We start from the raw sequence: 21,969 nt of genomic DNA on the forward strand, positions 1-21,969 counted from the left end.
ATACTCTAGAAGACTTAGTCGTGGGCTAAGTGGAAAACCATTGTAATCTGTTGCGATTAGTGGATTAAATCCTCAGGTGAGGTAAATCACTCCGTGGGGGTGGACTGGAGTAGTTTAGTTAACAACGAACCAGGATAAAAATAACTGTGCAAATTGTTTTTATAGTTCAAGTTTTTAAGACTACACTTATTCAAACCCCCCCTTTCTAAGTGTTTTTCTATCCTTCAGTACCTACAGAACCAACCCAGATTTTTGAAATGTTAAGTTGTTCCGTAGATGCATTTACGGAAGATTTTTGTATGTGCATCTATGGAGGTTAATTTGTTTTCTTTTATTTTCTAGTTATAACTAAATTGTATGTAACTCGATTTTATTTGTAATACAATGCAGATATTATGACCGACCATCCAGACCGCATTATATTTGGGAGGACTGCACAACATGCCTCTGTGCGACGTGCACAGATACAAGTAGTGTCATAGGTTACGGATGAAGCTGTCGTTCGTGCAGATGGATTTGTTACATCTGTTCCAGCAGTGGTGTCTTCTTCATCTTTTCCATTTGAGGGGCCTTCTACGACTACTACTTCATCACGAAGGCCTCGGGATGATAGTGAGGGTTCCTCACAGACGCCCTCTGTTTGTAGACGTCGTCGAGATAGTTCTTATACTCACATGCCTGTGCTAGTGACAGTCGATGCAGGATCTCTGGTGCCACCTCTTGAGTTGCACGAGGATGATGAGGTTCCGGGGACTCTCTAGTACCCAGGGGGTCCTATAGATGCATCCCTGTGGAAGGAAAAGACTGTGGCTGGCGGTTGTACCCTCTTAGTGGTAACAATCTTATATCATTCTACTTTTTCTATAAGTTTATTATATATTTGTGATAATATATTTGATCCCCATTCTTTTTTTTAGGGTTGGATATTACACCACTTCCCTAACATTATTGGCTGGGGAGAGGTGCCGAACTACACTGAGGCCATGGCGCGTGCTAGAGCCTTCGTCTCTCTTAGAGGGAACCAGGTGCTAGATCCTTACAAGCGCTATCTTGACGACATGGTTGCAGAGGACGTCCGATACGACTACTATGATACTCACCATGAGATGGTTCTGTTTGATGAGATTGTAGTATATTCTAGATGATTGGCTGCCAGTTCGACCATCATTGTTCGTTATCTTCAAGAGCGCGTCATGCGGCAGTTCGGTTACAAGCAGACGATACATCGCCTCCATTTTTTCTCCTCTCCTATCACCACGACCTGTCGACATCTAGATGAGGTCTTTGCAGACTGGAAGCATCACATGGTTCCTGCTGAGGCTCAGGCGGCCACATCAGAGAGAGACTGAAGCTGCGACGACAGGTACATCGCCTGGTACTACAGGGCGTCACATCCATACATGACCCCCACTGCACCGGGATCACCATTCAAACCAGCTCACGGGGAGATTTTGCAGACTCATCAGTCTCAGATGGACCACACTGATGATGCTCTTCCTCAGTGTCGTGAGATAGCTGGCATGCGGACATGCGTTGCTGATGGTTTCTTCCTTGAGGGGTGTGATGGCAGGCGTGTAGTGGATGATATCATTAGGGTGGCAGAGGAGACATTTTTGTACAGTAGAAACCGTGCCAGGACAAGTGGGACACTTGATGGTAGAGACAGAGTAGCCAGCATACGGCGTGGTGGATGCAGAGGCATATGAGAGGTGCAAGATGTAACAGCCCGAATTTTATTATTTGGCTAATTAAATTAAATAAAGATTTATTTAATTAATTTGGACGAAGTTTGATAATTAATTGGATCGTCGGTGTTGTTGAGAAACGTGTTCGGATTATTAAGTGAAGTTGGAATTTATTCGGTTAATCGAAGAATTAATAAAGTGGAATATGTAGAGAAATAATAGTAGAAATAATATTATTATTGGATTTTATTTATTTGAGATAAAGTCGGATTTAATTGGATTAATCGGGAAATAATATTTAGTGTAATAATATTATTTGTTGGAGCATAATCATTTATTTGACTACTCTATTTTATCAATTGGGCCTATTTGTTGGGGTTATAAGCAATTAGGAGGTGTTATTCATTTGAAGCCCAATATAATAAATAAAGATAGTAAGAAGGGAAATAGGGTAGAGGAGACTCATTTTCATTTTTTGGTTTGAAGAATAGAAGTAGAGGAGAAGAACAAGAAGAGGAAGGCTAGGGTTTTGGAGGAGAAATCAAGAGGTAAGGGGGAGAATCCTTATTATTATGGGTTAGTATGATTGGGTCAATGGATAGATTAACATGATTTAGGGATTTTGTTCTTCAATTTTTAGGTTTTGACATGTTAGATTTTGTTAAGAATCCATACAATTTGTGTTAGAAACATGTTTTGATTTTAGTAATTGATATGAGTAATTTCTTTACTGGTACTGTTACTTTGATACTCTTATAAAAGTCTCAGATTTTCCTAGTCTTGTAGTATGCCACCGTTGATTATGGCCAATGAGCAATTGTTTAACTAATTAAATTTTGTGGTTTGTTCATGTAGTATATTTTAATGATGTATAGTAGTTTGAACTGGTGTTGATTGTTTCGGTCAAGATTCTAAAGAAATTGATAATTCATTTATTTATTGGTTTTGAACTCCAATGTTCACTTTTAATTGATTAAAGAAGACTACAACTATTTCTATGTTTCTATGTTTTTTAGTCTGATGCAGTGTTCTTTAATTCCTTTCTAAGTTAAGGTACAAGGCTCCACTGTCTTATAAGAGTATTTTCAAAACAAATAAGTATAAATATTTAGGCATATTTAAAACATAATTCAAATTCACACTATATGTATTCCATATGAATCATTGTTCTACTATAAGTGCTAAATACATCCTCATACAATATATGGTGTCTAGGTACTATTAAGATATTGATATATTTTGAGTATATTATTTAAGTTGTTTTGATTAGTTTTGAGTTATATGCTACGTTCCGAGTTAGTTGGTTAATTTAAGCGATTTTCTTGTCGTGTTAGAGTTGTCAAGAGAGTTGTTAGAGTTGTTATAAAATTGTAAGTGTTGTTTTTTTTAGTTGTTTAGAGTCAAATATGATAAACCATAAAATTAAAAATTGAAGGTTTTTGACTCCTTAGAGTTGTTTTATTATTACTAGAGATATACTTATGTAATGAAAAATGATGGGAGTTATATATAATGAAAATAAATATTATGAGGAGAAATACAATTAAACAGTAAGATTAATATATTGTGTAATAGTAGTAGCAGTTAGAAAACAAAATGAAAGAGTCCCGTTTGACCGAATAGCCGTATTAAGCGGTATAATTAGTTGTCCGGAATTTAATGAAAATTTACGTGGTAACTAAGTCTAATTAGTAGATTAACGTGGTGGTGTTATTTTGTTGAAAATGTGATATTTACGAACCGACCGAAATAGTGTGAGTTTAAATATCTTTTATATTAAATATTGATTTTGGAATAGAAAATGAATTAAAAACTTGGAACTAATGTAGTGTAATTATTAATTGGTTGATTTAATTGATAGTTAAATTAACTGCAATGAGTTTAATTGATTGGAATATACTTGAAGTTGGATCAATTATTCGGTTTGTCGGTAGATTACGATATTTTGAAGATTCTTCCGTAATTGTGTTTTGGCTTGAATATGTATGTTGAGAATAATATATGTATATGCCATGATGTTGTGCGAATATTGATTCTCTATGGTTAGTTGGTTGGCATTAAATTAATGATTAATTGCTTGATGTTGAAAGTGTGTATTTATGTATAATTGACAAAATGAGAATTAACATGAGATAGTATGGATACTAGTGTTAATTGGATTGTGTGAATCGTAATTGATTAATTGTCCTCTTATATGTGAATGATGTGTGTGTGTTGTGAGTGTTGTGTACAATTGGTGGATAATTCATAGAGTTGAATTATTGTGATATGCGGAGAGTTAAGATGGTAGAGATGATCTTGATTGCATATATTTGTGATATTGTACATACATTCATATCATAGTGTGCCTTGAAACACAGGTGGATTTGCTTTGAAACACAAGCGTGGCTTGGATTCTAGAGTGAATCAGAAAGCGGTAAACTATATGTTTACATTTGGTGGCTTTGGTCTTGTCCGGATCTGAAGCGTGGCTAGATTCTATATGAATCGGAAGCGGTGGAACTTTGGGTCCACATTGGGTACCACATGCATAGAGTCACATGTCTTGCATTGAGTCACATTGGAGTTATGTGATGTTTGAATATATGCAATTATGTGATTATGTGATTGTTATGTGTGCATGAGATGTGATAATTAAATTTGGTGATGTTTGATACATGATTTTGGTGATATAGGTGAATGTGTGATAATGATGGTTCGTGTGCATACTTGGAAACATAGTATTGAATCAATTTGAGTATTATATTAATGAACTTGATTGTATACTTGAATATGTGAAATATATTTGATAGTATGATTTATATGGTTATATAAGGTGTGACGAATTCCTTTAATTGTTGATTTAATCATTGTGCTTTATTATACTTTCTTCATAATGATTCGAATTCTCACCCTTCTGTTTTAATGTTGCCCTCGTTTGGCGACATGCAGGTTCTGGCATTTAGTAGCTCTTGCGAGACTTAGCTGGAGTTTCTTCTGTGTTTGTTGGAGATTAGGTAGTGAGTCGATGCTCTGGTCATGTAACACTGGGTAGATTAGACGTGTTGAACTCATGCTTTATTTGTTTATGTATTATGTTATGACTCGTGAATCTGTTTATTGTTTACTTGTTGTTCGGGAGGCTTTTAAGCCAAATATTATGATTATGGTTTATTTTATGTTGAGATGCTTATTGAGATATGATCATGGTATGGGACATGAATCATTTTATGAAAAACATGAGTATTTTTAGTACTTTCCGCTGTGAATGCATATTCTGGATAAAATATGATTAATTGAAAAGTGTTATTTGAAATGACCAGGTGTATCATATATTGTAAGTAAATGCTGTCGGTTTTTAAAGGCTTTTAGTTTTTGAAAACATCGATGTGACGCCCCTTTGTTATATGCATGCTTATTATCTGATTATATGCTTATTTATTTTGGGGTATAAAAGGGGTGTTACACAAGATAATTTCCGACACACACGGTAGTGATGCTTGTGAATTTTTTTATATTTTTATTTTGATTTCATTTATGTACGTTACTTTGATTATGTATTCGACGATTTATGTATTCGACACTATGACCGACGATTTATACGATGTATTTTTTTTGGTATACTATTTACTATTGCCTTTAAATTGCATTGCTTTTTTTACTATAATTTGATTTTCCATAGATGTTATAAAATTTGAGTTTTGGAGTGAAATGCATATGATTTGAAAATATTGCAGAATGTTTTGTAGGTACATCTACGAAACACTCTGTTTTTAACACGTTTCGTAGATGTGCCTACGGAAGAATTGCTGAACTGAAATGATTTAAATTTTTCCTAACATTTACTATGGTTTTAATGCTTTCGTGGATGTGCCTACGAAAAAAAATAATCTTTTTTTAAAATAAATGCTTCCAAAAATGCATCTACAGAAATTGAAAACATTACTTCCTCTGGTCCCATTTATAAGAAAATATTCTCTTTTTAGATACACTGAATAAATAATGTATCTGAACAACATATTGTCCAAATACATTATTTATTCAATATATCTAAAAAGAGAATATTTTTTTATAAATAGAACCGGAGGTAGTATTAAAATTTAGTTTATTGAGATACTCTTGTAATTTAAAATGAATTTCAAGAGAAGTATACATCTTTGAAAAAAAAAATACAAAAAAAGGGAGAGAAAAGAAGCATATACAGTACACAGTTAACAAAATTGCTCCCCAAATCTCTATCTCTCAATACAAAATAGTAAAAGTAACAAAAAAGTACAAACTCAATTATCTCTCCTCTCTTGTCTACTTTCTCCCCATCAGCTTCTTTTTAGACAGACAAGTGTACGAACCACACTGACATCAAACATTGTCACTTCCTTACTTTTTACAAACCCTATTATTTTATCATATAAATATAATATCCAAATAGCCTCATGTTCTTTTCTTAACAATAATATAATAATATGAAAACACTTCATTCTAGTTAGCTCTTACTACTAACTTAACTAGTAACTTGAGCCATTATTGTTAAAACTTTTTGTTTGCACCTATGAGTTCTGGTTTTGTACCTTCTCCCTCTTCACCATCACAACCTAACTCATCAACTGAGTTCATTGATGGCTTAAAGTTTGGTAAAAAAATCTACTTTGAAGATGCAGCACCTCAAACCAAACCTAATGGTGGTTCATCTTCATCTATGGGGATGATGATGAAGAAGGGAACTCAACCACCTAGGTGTCAAGTTGAAGGTTGTAAAGTAGATCTGAGTGGTACTAAGGCTTATTATTCTAGACATAAAGTTTGTTGCATGCATTCAAAATCTCCTTCTGTGGTTGTTTCTGGTTTGGATCAGAGGTTTTGCCAACAGTGTAGCAGGTCACTTGTTGTTCTTTATCTTCTCCTTCTTTGACCATTCTACTTTTTTTTATTATTATATATTTCAAATATTCTTCTTTGGTTTTTTTTAGTGCTTTTTTTCTTACTATAATGGGCATGTTCTGGTTTTCTTTTTTCTGCCTCATTTTGTCTCTCTTTTTTATTTTTTTTATGTTGTATTCATATATTTACTGTTTGTTGGTTGGTATAAGGGGGAGTTGCTGCCGAGGGTTAGATATTTATTTGTATTTTAATTTCGTAAAGATATTTCTAACTTCTAAGTTCTATTATGTAACATCTCCATAAGCACTTATAAAGGCTTTTGGCAACTTAAAAGCCACATTTTTATCTTAGTGTAGAAAGTCCTATTGTTATCTCATGTCTTATTGGATCTCTACAGCTGAACTTACCCTACATTTAGTTAGGGTATCAAATTGGTCTGTCTGTCCCGCCAGACATGCCCATTTTGCATGCAATTATTTGCTAGATTGGCGTAGTTTTAGCAAGTATCGTCTAATATGTCTGTCCCCCTTGTTTTTTTCGGGTTCATTAATAACAATTTTTTTTGCAATTTTAGCTTATAGGATGCAATGTCCACATGCCCGTCCCACCTTTATTTTTCACAGGACAATTTAAAATTTTGGGTCAGCTCGCTGGCCTGTTTTTTTGGACTCTCAGAGCGGACTCAAATAGGGCGGAGATATCCGTTTGCCTCTTTTCACTACAGCCGACCGTAGAGTCTTAGATTATCGGAAGAGAAACTTTCTCTCTCATAATCTCTTTTGTTTTGTACTACTTTGCTGCATAACTGTGCTAGCATATTTATCTCAGAAAAACTAACATCCTCATTGATAGCACTTACACAGATTTCATCAGCTACCTGAATTCGATCAAGGAAAACGAAGTTGCCGCAGGCGACTAGCTGGCCATAATGAAAGGCGAAGAAAACCTCAACCGAGCTCCGTGTTTACCTCGCACTTTCCCAGACTCTCTCCACCTACTTTTGGTTAGAAATTTTCTGTGAAATATCAATTCCAAATATCTCTCTTTTCAGTTTATAGTCTACTAAATGTTCTAACATTGGTTTCTTATGTGTTGAACAATAATATTGTTTGGCTATTTGGTCAACAGATAGCAATGTCAAATGTGACAACTTTCTGATGGAATGTGCTTCATACCAGAACAACTCATTGCTAACTCCAAGATCATCTGAGCCGGTTCGCACCAATCAAACAACACCATTTACATGGCAAAACAACTCATCGATGCCGCCATCCGAGTTTTTTCAGCAATCACCAAACTTCCATGGTGCTAGACATTCTCCAATGGAAAACTACAATGAAGTCACAGATTCAAGCTGTGCTCTCTCTCTTCTGTCAAACCAAACATGGTATTCTGGAAACACAACAGCACCAAGTGTGGAGATGAACAACCTGTTGAATTTCAACGGTTCTTCACTCATGACACAATCTTCTCAAGGTGCAGCCAGTTTTCAACTTCCAAATGCTTCTGGGTTTTTAAAGGGCGTCGATACTCGTAACTGTTTGTCGCCTGATGATGTTCCCGATCTCGGTCTCGGACAAAATTCGCAGAGTATGAATAGCGATCTTCATGGCGAGCTTGATGTGCCACAAGGCAAGAGGCAATATTACTGGTCACTTTAAAGCACTTATGGTTGATTTTGGTTGTGCCTATTTGATGAGTTACCAAACTATTCTAGTGTTTATTTTGGTTCTTTTAATATCCTTCATTTGGTTTTGGAACTTCCATTGTTTAAACGTATGTGCAGGCCTTGTTTCATTTTGTGGAACTTATGTATTAATGTTGGGTTTATCATCTTAAACAACTAAAAGTTTAGATGTTTGCTAATCTTAAACTGTCATAATTCTATATAGATTACAAACATTTTTATCTCTTATTCCATTTTTTTGGGGACTTTTTATTACATATTATTAGTTGACAATCATTTACTCATAACAGAAAAATTCATATTTCAGTGTTTGAAAGTTAGCACCAATAGTACTTTTATATTTCAAATTTTTGGTCGCGTCTAAGATGAGGTAATAATTAAATAGTTCACCAATGAACCAATAAATATACATCATTAAGTTTAACCAACGGTTTAATTTAATTGAAAATAAAAATGGGAACAAGTATGCAATTTCACCCACAAGTTCTATCTCTTTTTCATTTTGTCTTCTCCGATTAAAAAAAACTGTAGAAGATGATTGTTGAAAAAAAATTAACAAAAAAATATTTGCTAATATCAAATTTGAAACCATAATAAATCAAAGTTCAAACAATAATAGATTTATACTGAGAACTGTATTTTCAATCTAAAATATTCTTAGAAAACTTAATTGAAAAAATGAGTACACCATACATTGAAAAGGTTTTTTTTTCATTCCCAAAATAATAAGAAGAAGGTTGTTTTAATTTTTCCTTAATCTTGTGTAATAGACTTTATTTATATGGTGATTATTAGATTATAATTTTTGTAAATCTTGAAAAAAAAAACTTTCATTGATGTTTTGACATTAACACAGTTACGCAACAACAATCCTTAGAGGATGCTTACGAAAGTGTGAAAAATTCTTTGAAGCACGGCTATTTCATTTTAGGTAAAGTACCGGTACTGAATACGTACCAAGTATCTGTACGCGTACGATACTCATCCGATACGCACCGAAGCTGTACCAAATTTTTTAATTTTATTTTTAAGTAGGTACACTAATCGGTACACATTTGGTACCACGTACCTTTTTTTCACTAGGTAAAAATTAAATTATTTATTCTATTTATCAATAAAAAAGTGAAAGAAAAACTAATCTCTTACATTGAAGTTTCTTTCACACCTAAGTTCTTCATCTTCTGCTGAGAGAAATTGGAGCACATATGACTCATTAAAAAGAAATAGTCTCAGTCCAATGCGGGCTAAGGATTTAATTTTTGTTCATACGAATCTCTGTCTTCTCTCAGAGAAAAAGTAAGCTTTATAATGAAGGAACAACAAAAATGTGGTATATTGGTGGAGAAGAATGAGATCTATTTGATAGAACTGATATTCTTGAAGTTGTTAGTCTTTCTCTTGATGAACTTGAACTATAAGCCGCACTTTTAACGATATTGGAGAAGAAAATACTGATATTCAACAATGATTTTATGATTTATTGATACTTTTAAGTGTGATTTATTTATGATATTGCATAGATATTAACTTTTTTAAGCAAACTATTTTTTAATTTTATTATTTTTATTGTTATTTAAATAATATAATTCTTTAGTTATTTTTATAATTGTATTTTTAAAGCATTATACTAACGTACATGTACCTTAGTTTTTCTACAAATGTCGTACTCTGTATCGGTACCCGTATCGGGTATTGGGTACGCACCCGTACCTATGCAACACAAAAATCAATTTATTCTAGCCATGAGAGGAAGAGGATGAAGATGTAGAGTTTTAAAGTTTGACATCACAATTAGGGATTTCATTTTAATTGTAATTTACCTGTCAAACTTTTTAACATTCATGGATGTTGTAGAGATATTGTAGAGAGAAATAGAGTATTTCAAAGAGAAAAAGAACGTAAATGTAGTGTGGCACTAATTAATGGCACCACATAGACTTATTTTAATCCAATGGTTAAATGGAATGGTATCCCACTCTAGAAGCCACCCAAATTTTTTCCTTCAAAATTTTTGTAGAAAACTCTTCAAAAAGATACCGCAGCTAGAGATTTTTATTGACTACATTTCCCTTTCATGTTAAAAATTAAAACTGTTAAAAAGTATGTATATAAGAACTACCTTACTTAAAAATTAATGGAGCAGATGAGGATCCATTAGAGAATTACTTGTTAGGAAGCACATGGGGAAGGATTAGCGAAGTATTTTGAGATTTCTAAAACTTTAGAATTCTTGCAAGAAATTTTTAGTAGCCTCACATGAAAATTGATATGCAAAAGTTTGGTAGATCATGGACCTTACAATCTTTTGTCTACCCCTGAATTTCCTTTGATAGATATCTCTAGAGACTTTGCTTTCGGGCTACCTAGAGCAAAGAATGAAAAAGATTATATTTTTATTAACAGATTTTTGAAGATGAATACCTTAAAAAATGCTTGACGTTGCTAACCTCTTCTTCAAAGAAGTAGTAAGCCTTTATGGATTGTCGATGAGTATTGTTTCGGATAGGGACACTAAGTTCCTAAGTCATTTTTGGAGAACCTTGTTTGGTGAAGTTGGTACTAAATTATATTTTTTCATAACATGTCACCCTCAAACTAATGGACAAATAGAGGTAGTCAATATAACTTTGTCTACTCTTCTTAGAGGGGTCCTTAAAATACAAATTGAGAAGAAAAAAGAAAGTTATGCTAAGTATGCAAATAAGGGCAAAAAGAAAGTGGTACCCGGAGACTGAGTTTGTGTTCATTAGTAGTAATAAAATGTGTTAGGGTCCAACTTGTCATAATTTGGCCCAAACACACATTTTTTTAGTTTTTGTGTGTTTTTAGCCATTTTAAAACTTTTAGAGCTTTAAAATTTTGTGGTTTTATCTTTCCAAGTAAATAATGGACTGAAGAAATGAATAGATAAAGCTTTGAAGGGGGCATAAAGAGAAAGGTGAGATTGCATTAACCAAAGTGGCTATTAGTTTCTATTTTTCATCAAAGCAATGAATATTCACTTTCTCCACCACCTTTTAGTGTGTGACTTGTCATTCTCAAGCAATTATTGTTAGAATTTTAGGTCAAATTCGTAGCGTTTCATGAGTCAATATTGTAAATTCAACAAGCTACCCTTTACCTATAAATAGGGAGAAAATCATGAATGGAAAGACAATTTGAATTACTTTAAACAAGCATTTTGTTTGATTTTGAGATATTGCTCCTTTGATTATGGATTGAACCATATTTAGATCTTATCAAGAAATTATATTTCTTGTGGTGATCTTCACTAAGGCTTATCATCCTTTCTTATTGATAGAAAAAGTTTGGCGCCCCATTTCTATCATTTTCCATCATCTTGTTTCTTAAATTTAGTTTGTTTAAATTATGTCTTAACTCAAATATTTCATATAATTTTGTGATTCCAAATCCATCTTATCACATTAAAATCACAAGTTTTATAAGGTAATCAAATTATGAGAAAAATAGCGGAATTTCAAATTGGTTAGCCATAATACTATATACTTGCTTCCCAAGTACAATAAATTTTTGTTTCTTGTCAATTTTCTTATTTGGATTCTTATGACTAATTTTATAATGTTTATTCAAATGTGTGGTCCTTGCTTATTATAATTGGATACATATGTTGAACCACAATGAAAAGAATTTGCTATGTTTCCTTTTTTTTTACAAATTGTTTCAAAGCACGAGAATGCTTAGAAGACTTTTTGGTGTTAACTGCCTCTTAAAATTATAACTCCTTTTCACCTTATGTGTTTTCCTCAAAATCAACATCAATTGAATTTATCATAAAAATTGTAGGAGCATAATCAACATTCATATTCTCCTGTTTTAACAACAGTTGTATATTATATCAAAATTAGAGAATTAAAAAAAATTTAATCAAAGGGACAAACTAATTCATAAACATTGTCATTAAGTAGTTATCTAACTTGAAATCATGGGCAACGAACAACGTTTGCAAACCTAGAGAACGTACTTAAGGAGTGTTGTTTCAAAATTTCATGTTATATTTTTTGAAATGATATTTCTTTGAAGTTTTTAGTTAAATTACAATATTTCATATTTAAATTGCTATGATGGTTCAGTGACAAATATATTGTTTTTTTCTTATTTTCAGAATTATAAAGGAGTTAGAATCATTTTGATAACGAAAAAGTTTAGATTCTATCAAAAACATATGCACAATAATCTATTGAATCTTTACAGTTCTATAATATCGAATATAGTGACGCTAAGGGTTTTGTGGAAAACATTTTTTTTGTGCTCTTCATGTACTCCTCAAGTTATGAACCCTCACAATAAAGTCATACAACAATGAAATAAAGTTCTGTCCATGTTTTATTTGATCACAATTTTTGTTGATCCGTTATTTTTCTTCTTAAACCATGTGAACAACGTATGATTTTTTTACTTTTATTTAATAGAAAAATATCCCAACATCATTTACTATATTATTTTTCTACTTTAAAAAATAATTTAAAACTTTATTTTGTTTCTCAAGCATTTTCTATAAAAAAAAAAAATTAAATGCATTGATACCAACTGGCCAATGGCAATAATATTGGTTTTACTTAGAAACATAACCGATTTTGTGTTTTTCTTAAATATTCATCAACAATTAATTATCTGGAGAAGAATATTCATGAAAACACAAAATCAGTTATACTTCTAAGTAAGACAAGTATTGTTCCACTGGCCGATTGATATAAATACATTTATTTTCTTGTAGAAAATGCATGAGAGAAATATGAAGTTTTTAAATTTTTTTAAAGTTGGTGAAAAAATAGATTAAATGATGTTGAAAGATTTTTAAATTAAATCAAAACATGAAAATCATACCTTTTTTTACCTAGTATAAGACGAAAAATAATTGATCAACAAAAAATGCGATCAAATAAAATATGCACAAAAACTTTGTTCCATTGTTTTACAGTTTTATTGTGAAAGTTCAGAAATACAAGAGAAACAAAAATAAATAAAAAATTCACAAAAAATGTAGGTGTCACTACAAGAGATAATCCATTGATCACAATCAAATTCAAGATATGGGCGCTACACCGCATATGCATATACTCCCCCTTTAAGCATGGTATTTCAATTTCAAGCACTCAAATTTCTAGTCAAATAAGATAAAAGCAACATTTATAGAGCTCACATTATCTATTGTAATTGTCCAAACGTACCAAATCTTTCAAGCTTTTTTATAAGGCTTTGTTTGCAAGTTTGGAGGGAAAGGGATGGGATGACTTTGGAAAATAGAAAGAATTTAGTGAAAAGAATAAAAAGATTTTGGGTATGAGGGTTTTGAGGGTTTAAGTTTATTCATAACACCAAAAACCCCATATAATGGAAAACTCAAAAATTGTATTGAAAGAGGGTTTTGGAGGGCTTACATAAATTTTCCAAATATCTTTTTAGACTGTTATAGTATTTTGAAAATTAAAAATTTAGTAATGATAATGACTCTTTTATTATTCTAAACAAATTTTTTTTCCAGAAAATATCAAATATTTTCCTATACAACATCTTTCGTAACCTCTGTTAATACAAAATGTAAAAGAAAAGCTAGAGGTGCCACGATGTATACCAAGGTGAAAAAAATTCACGAAAGTGGTGTTCGCTACCCGATTATAGTTGATATAAGAACGGACATGGCTTATAGTAAAAATGCTGATGATTTTATGGGTTACATTATGTTATAAGGTAGAATTAAAGTGAGTATTTTGATAAATAGTTGGCACGAAGTTGATGAGGATTTGAAAGACGCCATATGAAAGGATGTTACAGTATTTATTTTGAATTTTATGATTTGTTTTACAAGTATATATGTGATCATTTATTTTTTGTTTAATACTAATAACAATTGTATTGTGTAAACATATGAAGGGTTTATTGCTACTCGAGAGGTTAGTATTGTAAAAAAAGAAAATACTTACATATTGTGGTGAATGTTGGAGATGCTTTAAAACACACCTCACCCATGATTATATTCATTATCCAAATGATAAAGACAAGCCTCCATACATGGTGTATCCATATATTGATGAGGATGTTTGGGAGAAATTTGTAGGGTCTCGTAACACTCCCGACTTCTTGGTAAAGAGCCAAAAAAGAAAGGAAAATAGAGCTAGAAAAATATATCCACATAGATTTTCTCGTGGAGGATATCAAAAACTTGAAAAGATGATTGAACAAAAAAGAAAACAAATAGAGCTAGAGCTAGGATGTAATATCCCAAATCTACCCAACAATTATAATAAAATCAGAGTGCCAAAATTTCAACCAAATACATAACACTCATGCAAAACAAGATAAACCTGTTTAGCCAATAATTTAGTCTTCAAAACAAATAAAATTTATTTAATAACTTCGCAGCAAATTTAACTTTAAAACTTCAAATAAAACATAGCATCTTGCTTAAAAACATAAACCAAAACCAAACTTCCCAATTAACAACTGAATTAAAAATAACGACAAATCAAACAAGTGTTCATTCCCCCCGAATGCTACGTATCAGAGCAAATGACACCCACTCGAATAGTAACATCTACTCTCCTTGGTTACCTGCACGTTACCAATAGAGGGTAACATTCAAACATAAGGGGTGAGATATCGAATAATATAAAAAGTATGATAATTGATATATTAGACTAAGATCATACAATTTTCACCACTTCTCAACAACATATAACAACAATTCAACAAAACAACATAATAGTAACAACAACTTCAAAATGCAACTCAAATGTGACTCGACTGTGCAAATGCATGTGGTACCATCAGAGTAAAACTCCCAACTTAAAAACTGCCAGGTTATCGAGGCATCAACAAGGCATAAGACTTCAACTTTCAACTTTTTCCAATCCAGGCCAACTTGATTGACCATTCACTCCAACTTAGAAAATTCAATGTATGCGACTCTTATGGATGGCATACAACAACAAAAACGACAACATAAATATGCATCAATCGCATCAACTTAAATCAACATTGGTCATACGACCTGTAACTCACATATGCCCATATATCGGGATAGAAACCAACTTATTCGACCGTTCCTGCAAAACAACGCAATCGACATAATTTCAACGAAACGAAGTAACCGATAATACCTACTAATATATACTAACTTTCTCGACAAATTTCAATTAATTCCGGACAACTATTTTTTCCGCTTATTCCGGCTAATTCAGCTAACCGATACGACTTTTATTTTTTCTGCATTGATACTAATTATTCACACTATTCCTGTTACTTTTTTTTCTCTACTAATATAATTTATTTTTACACACTAAATATACTATGCTAATGCTAAACCATATTTCTGCTAAACATTGTTAAGTTACTAGTGTAACCAATTCCTCCTGCTAAGTGATGAATCCTTCTTTTAAGTTTGATTTCTGATCAGCAATTAGTATCAGTTTATGTAAATTGTTATACTATGTATTAATTATGGTTCCAATTAAATCAAAGTATTGATCCCTAAAATTACATGTATTGCATCTAATTACCAATTTTTTAAAGAAAATAGAAAAACGTCAAACACATGCACACATATGCAACAAGGAAATAAGGAGAGAGGAAATGAGAGTGTGGGGCGCCCACCCCCTAGACTGGTGGGGTCCACCTCTCTCTTCTTCACATATAGGGACGATCGTCCCTTATAATTTTCTTTAGCATCCCTATTTTTTTCCTGCAATTCAGTATCCTTTTTTCTCACGAATTCCACCCAGTATGCCGCAAAATATTTCCAGAAAATCCCTCGATTTAGTATTTTAATTATACCATACAAACATATGCAATTTACAACAAGCAAATGCCAACAACGGCAACAACATATACACTTTTTCTTCAGAATAATTTCATCAATAGTAAATCACAATTTTATCATAAACGATCCAAACCCAACAATTCAACATATCACCGAAATATTCATATAATCCCAATCCTACATGCCAACTATCATAATCCCGGTTATAAGATTCGAACCCCACCCTTGAGAAGATGTCTGAGAAATGTATCCGCGATGTGCTTGAGGTATAAGTATAAGTTAAAAAAATCATGTTGTATGTTGTTATTATTATTGCTTGCGTATTTTAATTTTGTATAGTAATTCTATTTTTTTATGAGGCATAAATTAAATTCGCTGGATCTACTCAACCACACAAATTCAAATCAGTTGGAAATTCATGAAAATGTAGTTGAGAAAGTTATCGTTCGTACAAGAACAAAAGAAAGTTGTTCTACCATCCAGGGCAATATTGAAACCACACCACCAAAATTAGATAACATTAAGAGTGTGTTTGGATGAGGTAATTGGAAATTTTAAAGGAATTTAAAATTCAAAGTAATTTAAATGATTCAATTGAAATCCATTCATTTCTAAATTATTTTGTTTGGATTAAGTATTAGGATAATTCATTGTTAAATTTTAAGGTCATTTTTTATAAAATTTAATTTTTTTGGACCAAATAAAAAATTGAAAAGTAGGGACCATTGTGCAATTTTAAAAATTTGAAGGACCAAATTGTAAAATTTAAAAAATATTAAGGACCAATTTGCATTTTTTTGAAAACTTTTAGGGTCAAATTTGTAATTTTAGAAAATATGAGGACCAATTTGCAAAATTTGAAGAAATAATAGTAATACATACATTTTATGAAATATGAGAGGAATTTCAAATTCTTTGGTTTTTGGTGTCATTTCAAAATGACAAAATTTAACTTGGATAAAATACTCAATAAATTTCTATCATTTTAACAATTCTTCATTTTTTATCCAAACAATAAATTTTGTGCAAATCATTTTAAATTCCCTCAAAACATTACATTACCTCATTAAAATGCTTCATCCAAACACACTCTATATCAATGATATTACATAGTATTTCAAATCCATGCATGAGTATTAAATCAAGTCATGATCCAAATCAGTTATTCGTACTTTCTAAGATTTCGACTGTGGAATTTTTTGAAGGGAGATGACTCACTGGATAATTCCCTATTACAAATTTGGTGCTTGTAAATATAATTTTTATGTTGATTTCTATTTATATGCATACGTTCTTGTACTTTAACATAATGATTTGACTCTTGCATGTTGTTGCATGAGTTTTATGTTGAAACAAATATAAGAAATGATTGTTTTTTAGATCCATTGCAAATTGGTCTGCATCGTGGTTCACCAAGAAACCGTATATTGATTTACATACAAGATACGTTGAAAGAGAACAAAGAATGTTATTTGACTCAGTTTTACTGCGAGTAAATATATATTATTTCTGTTTTCATCGATAAATCAATTTTATACATATTATTAATTATTCATAATGTTTATGTAGTGAACATTGGCAACTAATTGTTATTTGTCGAAGGCGAAAGTTTATATATTTGCTTTGCTCGTTGCACTCTGAACTTTCTAAAGTTCTGGTTAAGGCTTTGAATGAGTATGTGGTATTATTTTTAATTCTCAAATTTTACCTTTAGATTTGAATAGTTTTTATTCATGTTTAATTTTAATAGATATGTATAGAGCGATTGAGGGATACAATTCAATCAAGCGTAATGTACTTGGTAAAAAGCCAAAGTTTATTTCCTAAGAGTAAGTATATTATTTGTGTTTTTTGACATTATATTATTTGTGTGTATTAGTGATATAAATATATGAAAATTATTTTTAGTGACAAAAATAACTCGACAGCCATTTTTATGGATACTATGTTATGAGATATATGCTTATATTGTCTCCTGAGACAATACAAATGGATGGATGAAGCACAAGGTATTAGCTTGATCCATATATATACATATGTATATTTCTTAAGTTAATGTTGTTGTTGTTAGCTTATCATAATTTAAATTTTGTTTTAATTAAATGAGTTTAACGATAGAACACCATACTCCCTAGAAGATATAGATGGTATTCGATCACGTTGGGCTGATGTCTTATTATCTTGTTTTGAATCTCAATACCAATATTTTTTTGTTGTTATAAGCTTAATTTGTATATATACAAATGTTTTGTCATTTTTTTGTGCAAATATGAAAATGTGTGTATTCTCTCTTGATGAGAACAATGTAAATTTATACATTTGGTTTTGAAAGCAATGATAAATTGTTATTATGTGTTTACAAGATTTATAATGATATGATTTTGATACATGTCAATGAAAATGAGATTTAAAGAAAATTATATATGGCAATAAATAATATTTAGCCCCTCGCTTATTACTTTAAATCAAGGTAAAAACACACCTTATTACCAAGTTTATTAAATAAAATTGAGAGTTATGTGGCGCGCATAGGAATGTCAACGGGGCAGGGAATGTTCCGGAGATGCTTCCCCGCTCCCTGCCTCACCCCTAAATTTATTCTCCATTCCCATCCCCAATCCCCGTAACGGGAAAATATTTTCCTCCATTCCCCATCCCAACAGATCCCCACGAAGATCGAATCTTAAGAAAATTTTATACTTTCCGATCAAAACCATGAGTATTTTGTTTTTTTTCATTTAAAAAAAAAAACCCATGTATTTTGCATCTTTCTTTTTTCAAAAATAAAAATAAACATCTATGAAAAACACATTTATTACGTGTGAGTGAGGAAAATCATAACTACTAATTTATACATCTATGAAAAACACATTTATCACCATGATCAGATTTTACAATTACGGGGAAATGTCTCTCTCAGGGACACGCTTCGGATTCCAGTGCGTAGAAATTAGTTTTTTTATTCATTTTTAAAACACTTCATTCAATATACTGTTTTGAAATATAAAATTTTGAGGCTAAATGAGTTAGGTTTAGTGGAAAGGTGAATGCATGTGTTGAGCCTTTATATAGACAACTTTGTATAACCTCTCCCCATGATTGCTAAAAGTAACCATGGTGAAATGTGCTACGCATGGGCTGTTTTATAGCCCAACAAGCCTGGGCACACGCCTGGGCTCAACCCCTGGTTTCTTTGTATTTCCCCCAATCTAATAGCCGATTTTTAGACAAAACCAGGTGAAAAATGATTAAAAATAGGGTGTAAAAATTAAAAAAGATGAATAACCTGTAAGTTCAAGCATACACTCAACAATAGTTTTTTATTCATGGCAAACATCTTCTTTGAACAAATATCAAGCAACAAGTGAATGATATAAGGAAAAACAAGCTTTTGGCACTTTTGGACATCTTAGGTCGACTCAACACAAACTTAGGTCGACCTAGACTACTACATCCATCTTGTGAAAGAAAAGTGGACCAGTTAGGTCGACCCACCCTGTGCACAGGTCGACGTAAACTGAAGGAAGCAAAAAGGTTTCAATTCTGCTTCATTTAGGTCGACTCAACCAACTACTTAGGTCAACCTAAAACCAATGAAAATCAAAGGAACAAGAGTCAGCTGATTTTAGGTCGACCCAGAGCCCCATCAGGTCGACGTAACTAAAGACAATTAATAAACTTTTGAATCTGATCCATTTAGGTCACCCAAGCATTTAGTAGGTCAACCTATCACGCCAAAAGTTACAAAATTCTTGCTCTGCCTTTAGCCAAAGAAATTATTGAAGAAAACACCAATAACTGAAAGATACACAAAGTCTTCTCATCTTCTATCTTCTTCTCAACACCAACACAATTACACATACCAATTCTTGTGGTGAGGGTTTATGATCAAGATTGATAACGTCCATGGAAAGGAATTGAAGGTTCCTAGTGGGTGAAGATTGGTGGGGTTATTGGTGAATAAAATCTGCGGATTTTGTCCTCCAAGATTGGTGAATTTTAGGGGTTTTTGTCAAGAGGCTTAATCAACGATTCAGCTGAGTGTAGAAGTTGAAGAACAAGGGTTTGATCAATTCACAACACTGCAGAAAGGGAATCAACAACAAGCTCTTGGAAGATACTTGATCTGGCTCAAGATCAAGGGGAAGAAGATACAAAGAATCAACATATTCGGTTTATCGTTATTGCTTTGTTATCTTCTTGTATAAACTCTTTTCAATCATAATGAAAGACATCCCAATTCCCGTTTGGAATTGGGGGCAGATGTAGTCGTAGCGAGGACAGTCGACGAACTGCCTGAACAAATATCGTGTTCATTATCGCTTTTATCTTTTCGATTACGTTGTGCTTATTTCTGGTTATAATCGCAAATTGATTAACGAATCAAAGTGTTAAACTTGTGTGATAAAATTCTGCAAACACATCACAAGTCACCACACATTGATTCATAACTCAATTTGATTATTATACACCACGTGTTTGATATATTGCTTACTTTCATCAATCAAAGTCATTGGAAACAAATTTATTCAAGAAAAACACTTAAATGATTTATCGTAGCATAACTTGGTGATTCTCTGATAGTATTTCCATCTTCACATCATAATCAGTTTGTGGTTTTAATAACATATCTGATCCTTCCCGTAGCGATTCGGAGTCGACGCAAGTCGATTCCTAAATGCTTTTGCCAGATTTTTTTAAGAAAGCCGCAATAAATTCTGAAGTATCTATTATCCCCCCTCTAGATACGTAAGCCAAGTGTCTAACAAGTGGCATCAAGAGCTCTGGTTTATTCCTTGCTTCAAAAACACTTATCTGACAAATGGCTTCCGGTGAAAACTATGGCTATTGGAAGGATTGTATGTGTATTCATATCAACTCCATTGATAGGAACATTTGGACAGCCATCGTAAATGGTCCTTTTGAAATTATTATGACCAATGCGGTTGGTGCTGTCATTCCTAAACCAGAAACTAGTTGGAATGCTGAAGATGAAAAGAAGTATGGATACGATTGGAAAGCGAGAAATATTCTGATCTCAGCTCTAGGAGTTGATGAATACTATCGTGTTTCCCATTGTAAATCTGCTAAGGCTATGTTGGACACATTACAAGTTGCACATGAGGGCACAGATGATGTCAAACTAGCTAGAATCAACACGTTAACTCAAGAGTTTGAACTCTTTCATATGGAAAGTGGTGAATCCATTGAAAATATGCAAAAGAGATTCGTACATCTTATAAATCGTTTAAATTCTCTTGATAAATCGTTTAAATTCGTACATCTGCAAGCATGCCATACATCAATTTCCATCATTGCATAAGGATTGAAGAAGATTCCCAAAAACAAAGGCATGTGATTATGTAATGATTACATTTGGGAATTTATGGCAAATTGATGAATCACCAAAGGAATCTTTTCCCAACCAATTGGAGCTCACTTCTGCATCAGAATTGTCCCCTAAGATCAAGCAAAACCGATGGCTAGGGAGTGGTATCAAAGAGCTCATCATTGCACTTGGGATATTCTTTGAATTCCTTCATGCTTAAGAAACCAAACTTCCTTCACTAAGCAAGCTCACGATGTCCAATTGCTCTGCATTCATTTTCCTATAAATACAAGTGCATACCTCAGTAATTAAACACACCAAAGCAACATAATTCTTGCTTTCTCTTTTCTTTCTTCATACTTAAGGTTTTCAAAGGTTCTTTGGCAAGAAGACTCGGATTCTTCAAACCAAAGCTCTTCCTTTGGAATTAAGTATTCAAACACCTTAGGGGAGTCATTTAGAGGTGATCCAAACCTCTGAAACACTTCTGTATGTGGAGAATCATCATCTTCACCTCTCACTTGGAGCTGTTGCTGTTGGGGTCGAGCAAGAGGTTCTGGGCACTTTCAATCCAAGCTAAGCATCTCAACACCCTCCAGGAGGATCACTGAAGCTATCTAGATCGTTGCAACAA

General features: G+C 32.6%; 1 protein-coding gene across 1 annotated transcript; it reads left to right on the top strand.

Moving 5' to 3' along the window:
- The first annotated feature begins 6,203 nt into the window (after positions 1-6,203).
- Positions 6,204-8,203, top strand: LOC131621590 (squamosa promoter-binding-like protein 15). Its single transcript, XM_058892632.1, has 3 exons — positions 6,204-6,539; positions 7,406-7,545; positions 7,671-8,203. The coding sequence occupies exons 1-3, from the start codon at positions 6,214-6,216 to the stop codon at positions 8,201-8,203; spliced, it is 999 nt and encodes a 332-aa protein (XP_058748615.1). The 5' UTR covers positions 6,204-6,213.
- The last annotated feature ends 13,766 nt before the right edge of the window (positions 8,204-21,969 follow it).

Source organism: Vicia villosa, linkage group LG1 (genome assembly GCF_029867415.1).
Source record: "Vicia villosa cultivar HV-30 ecotype Madison, WI linkage group LG1, Vvil1.0, whole genome shotgun sequence".
NCBI lineage: Eukaryota > Viridiplantae > Streptophyta > Magnoliopsida > Fabales > Fabaceae > Vicia > Vicia villosa.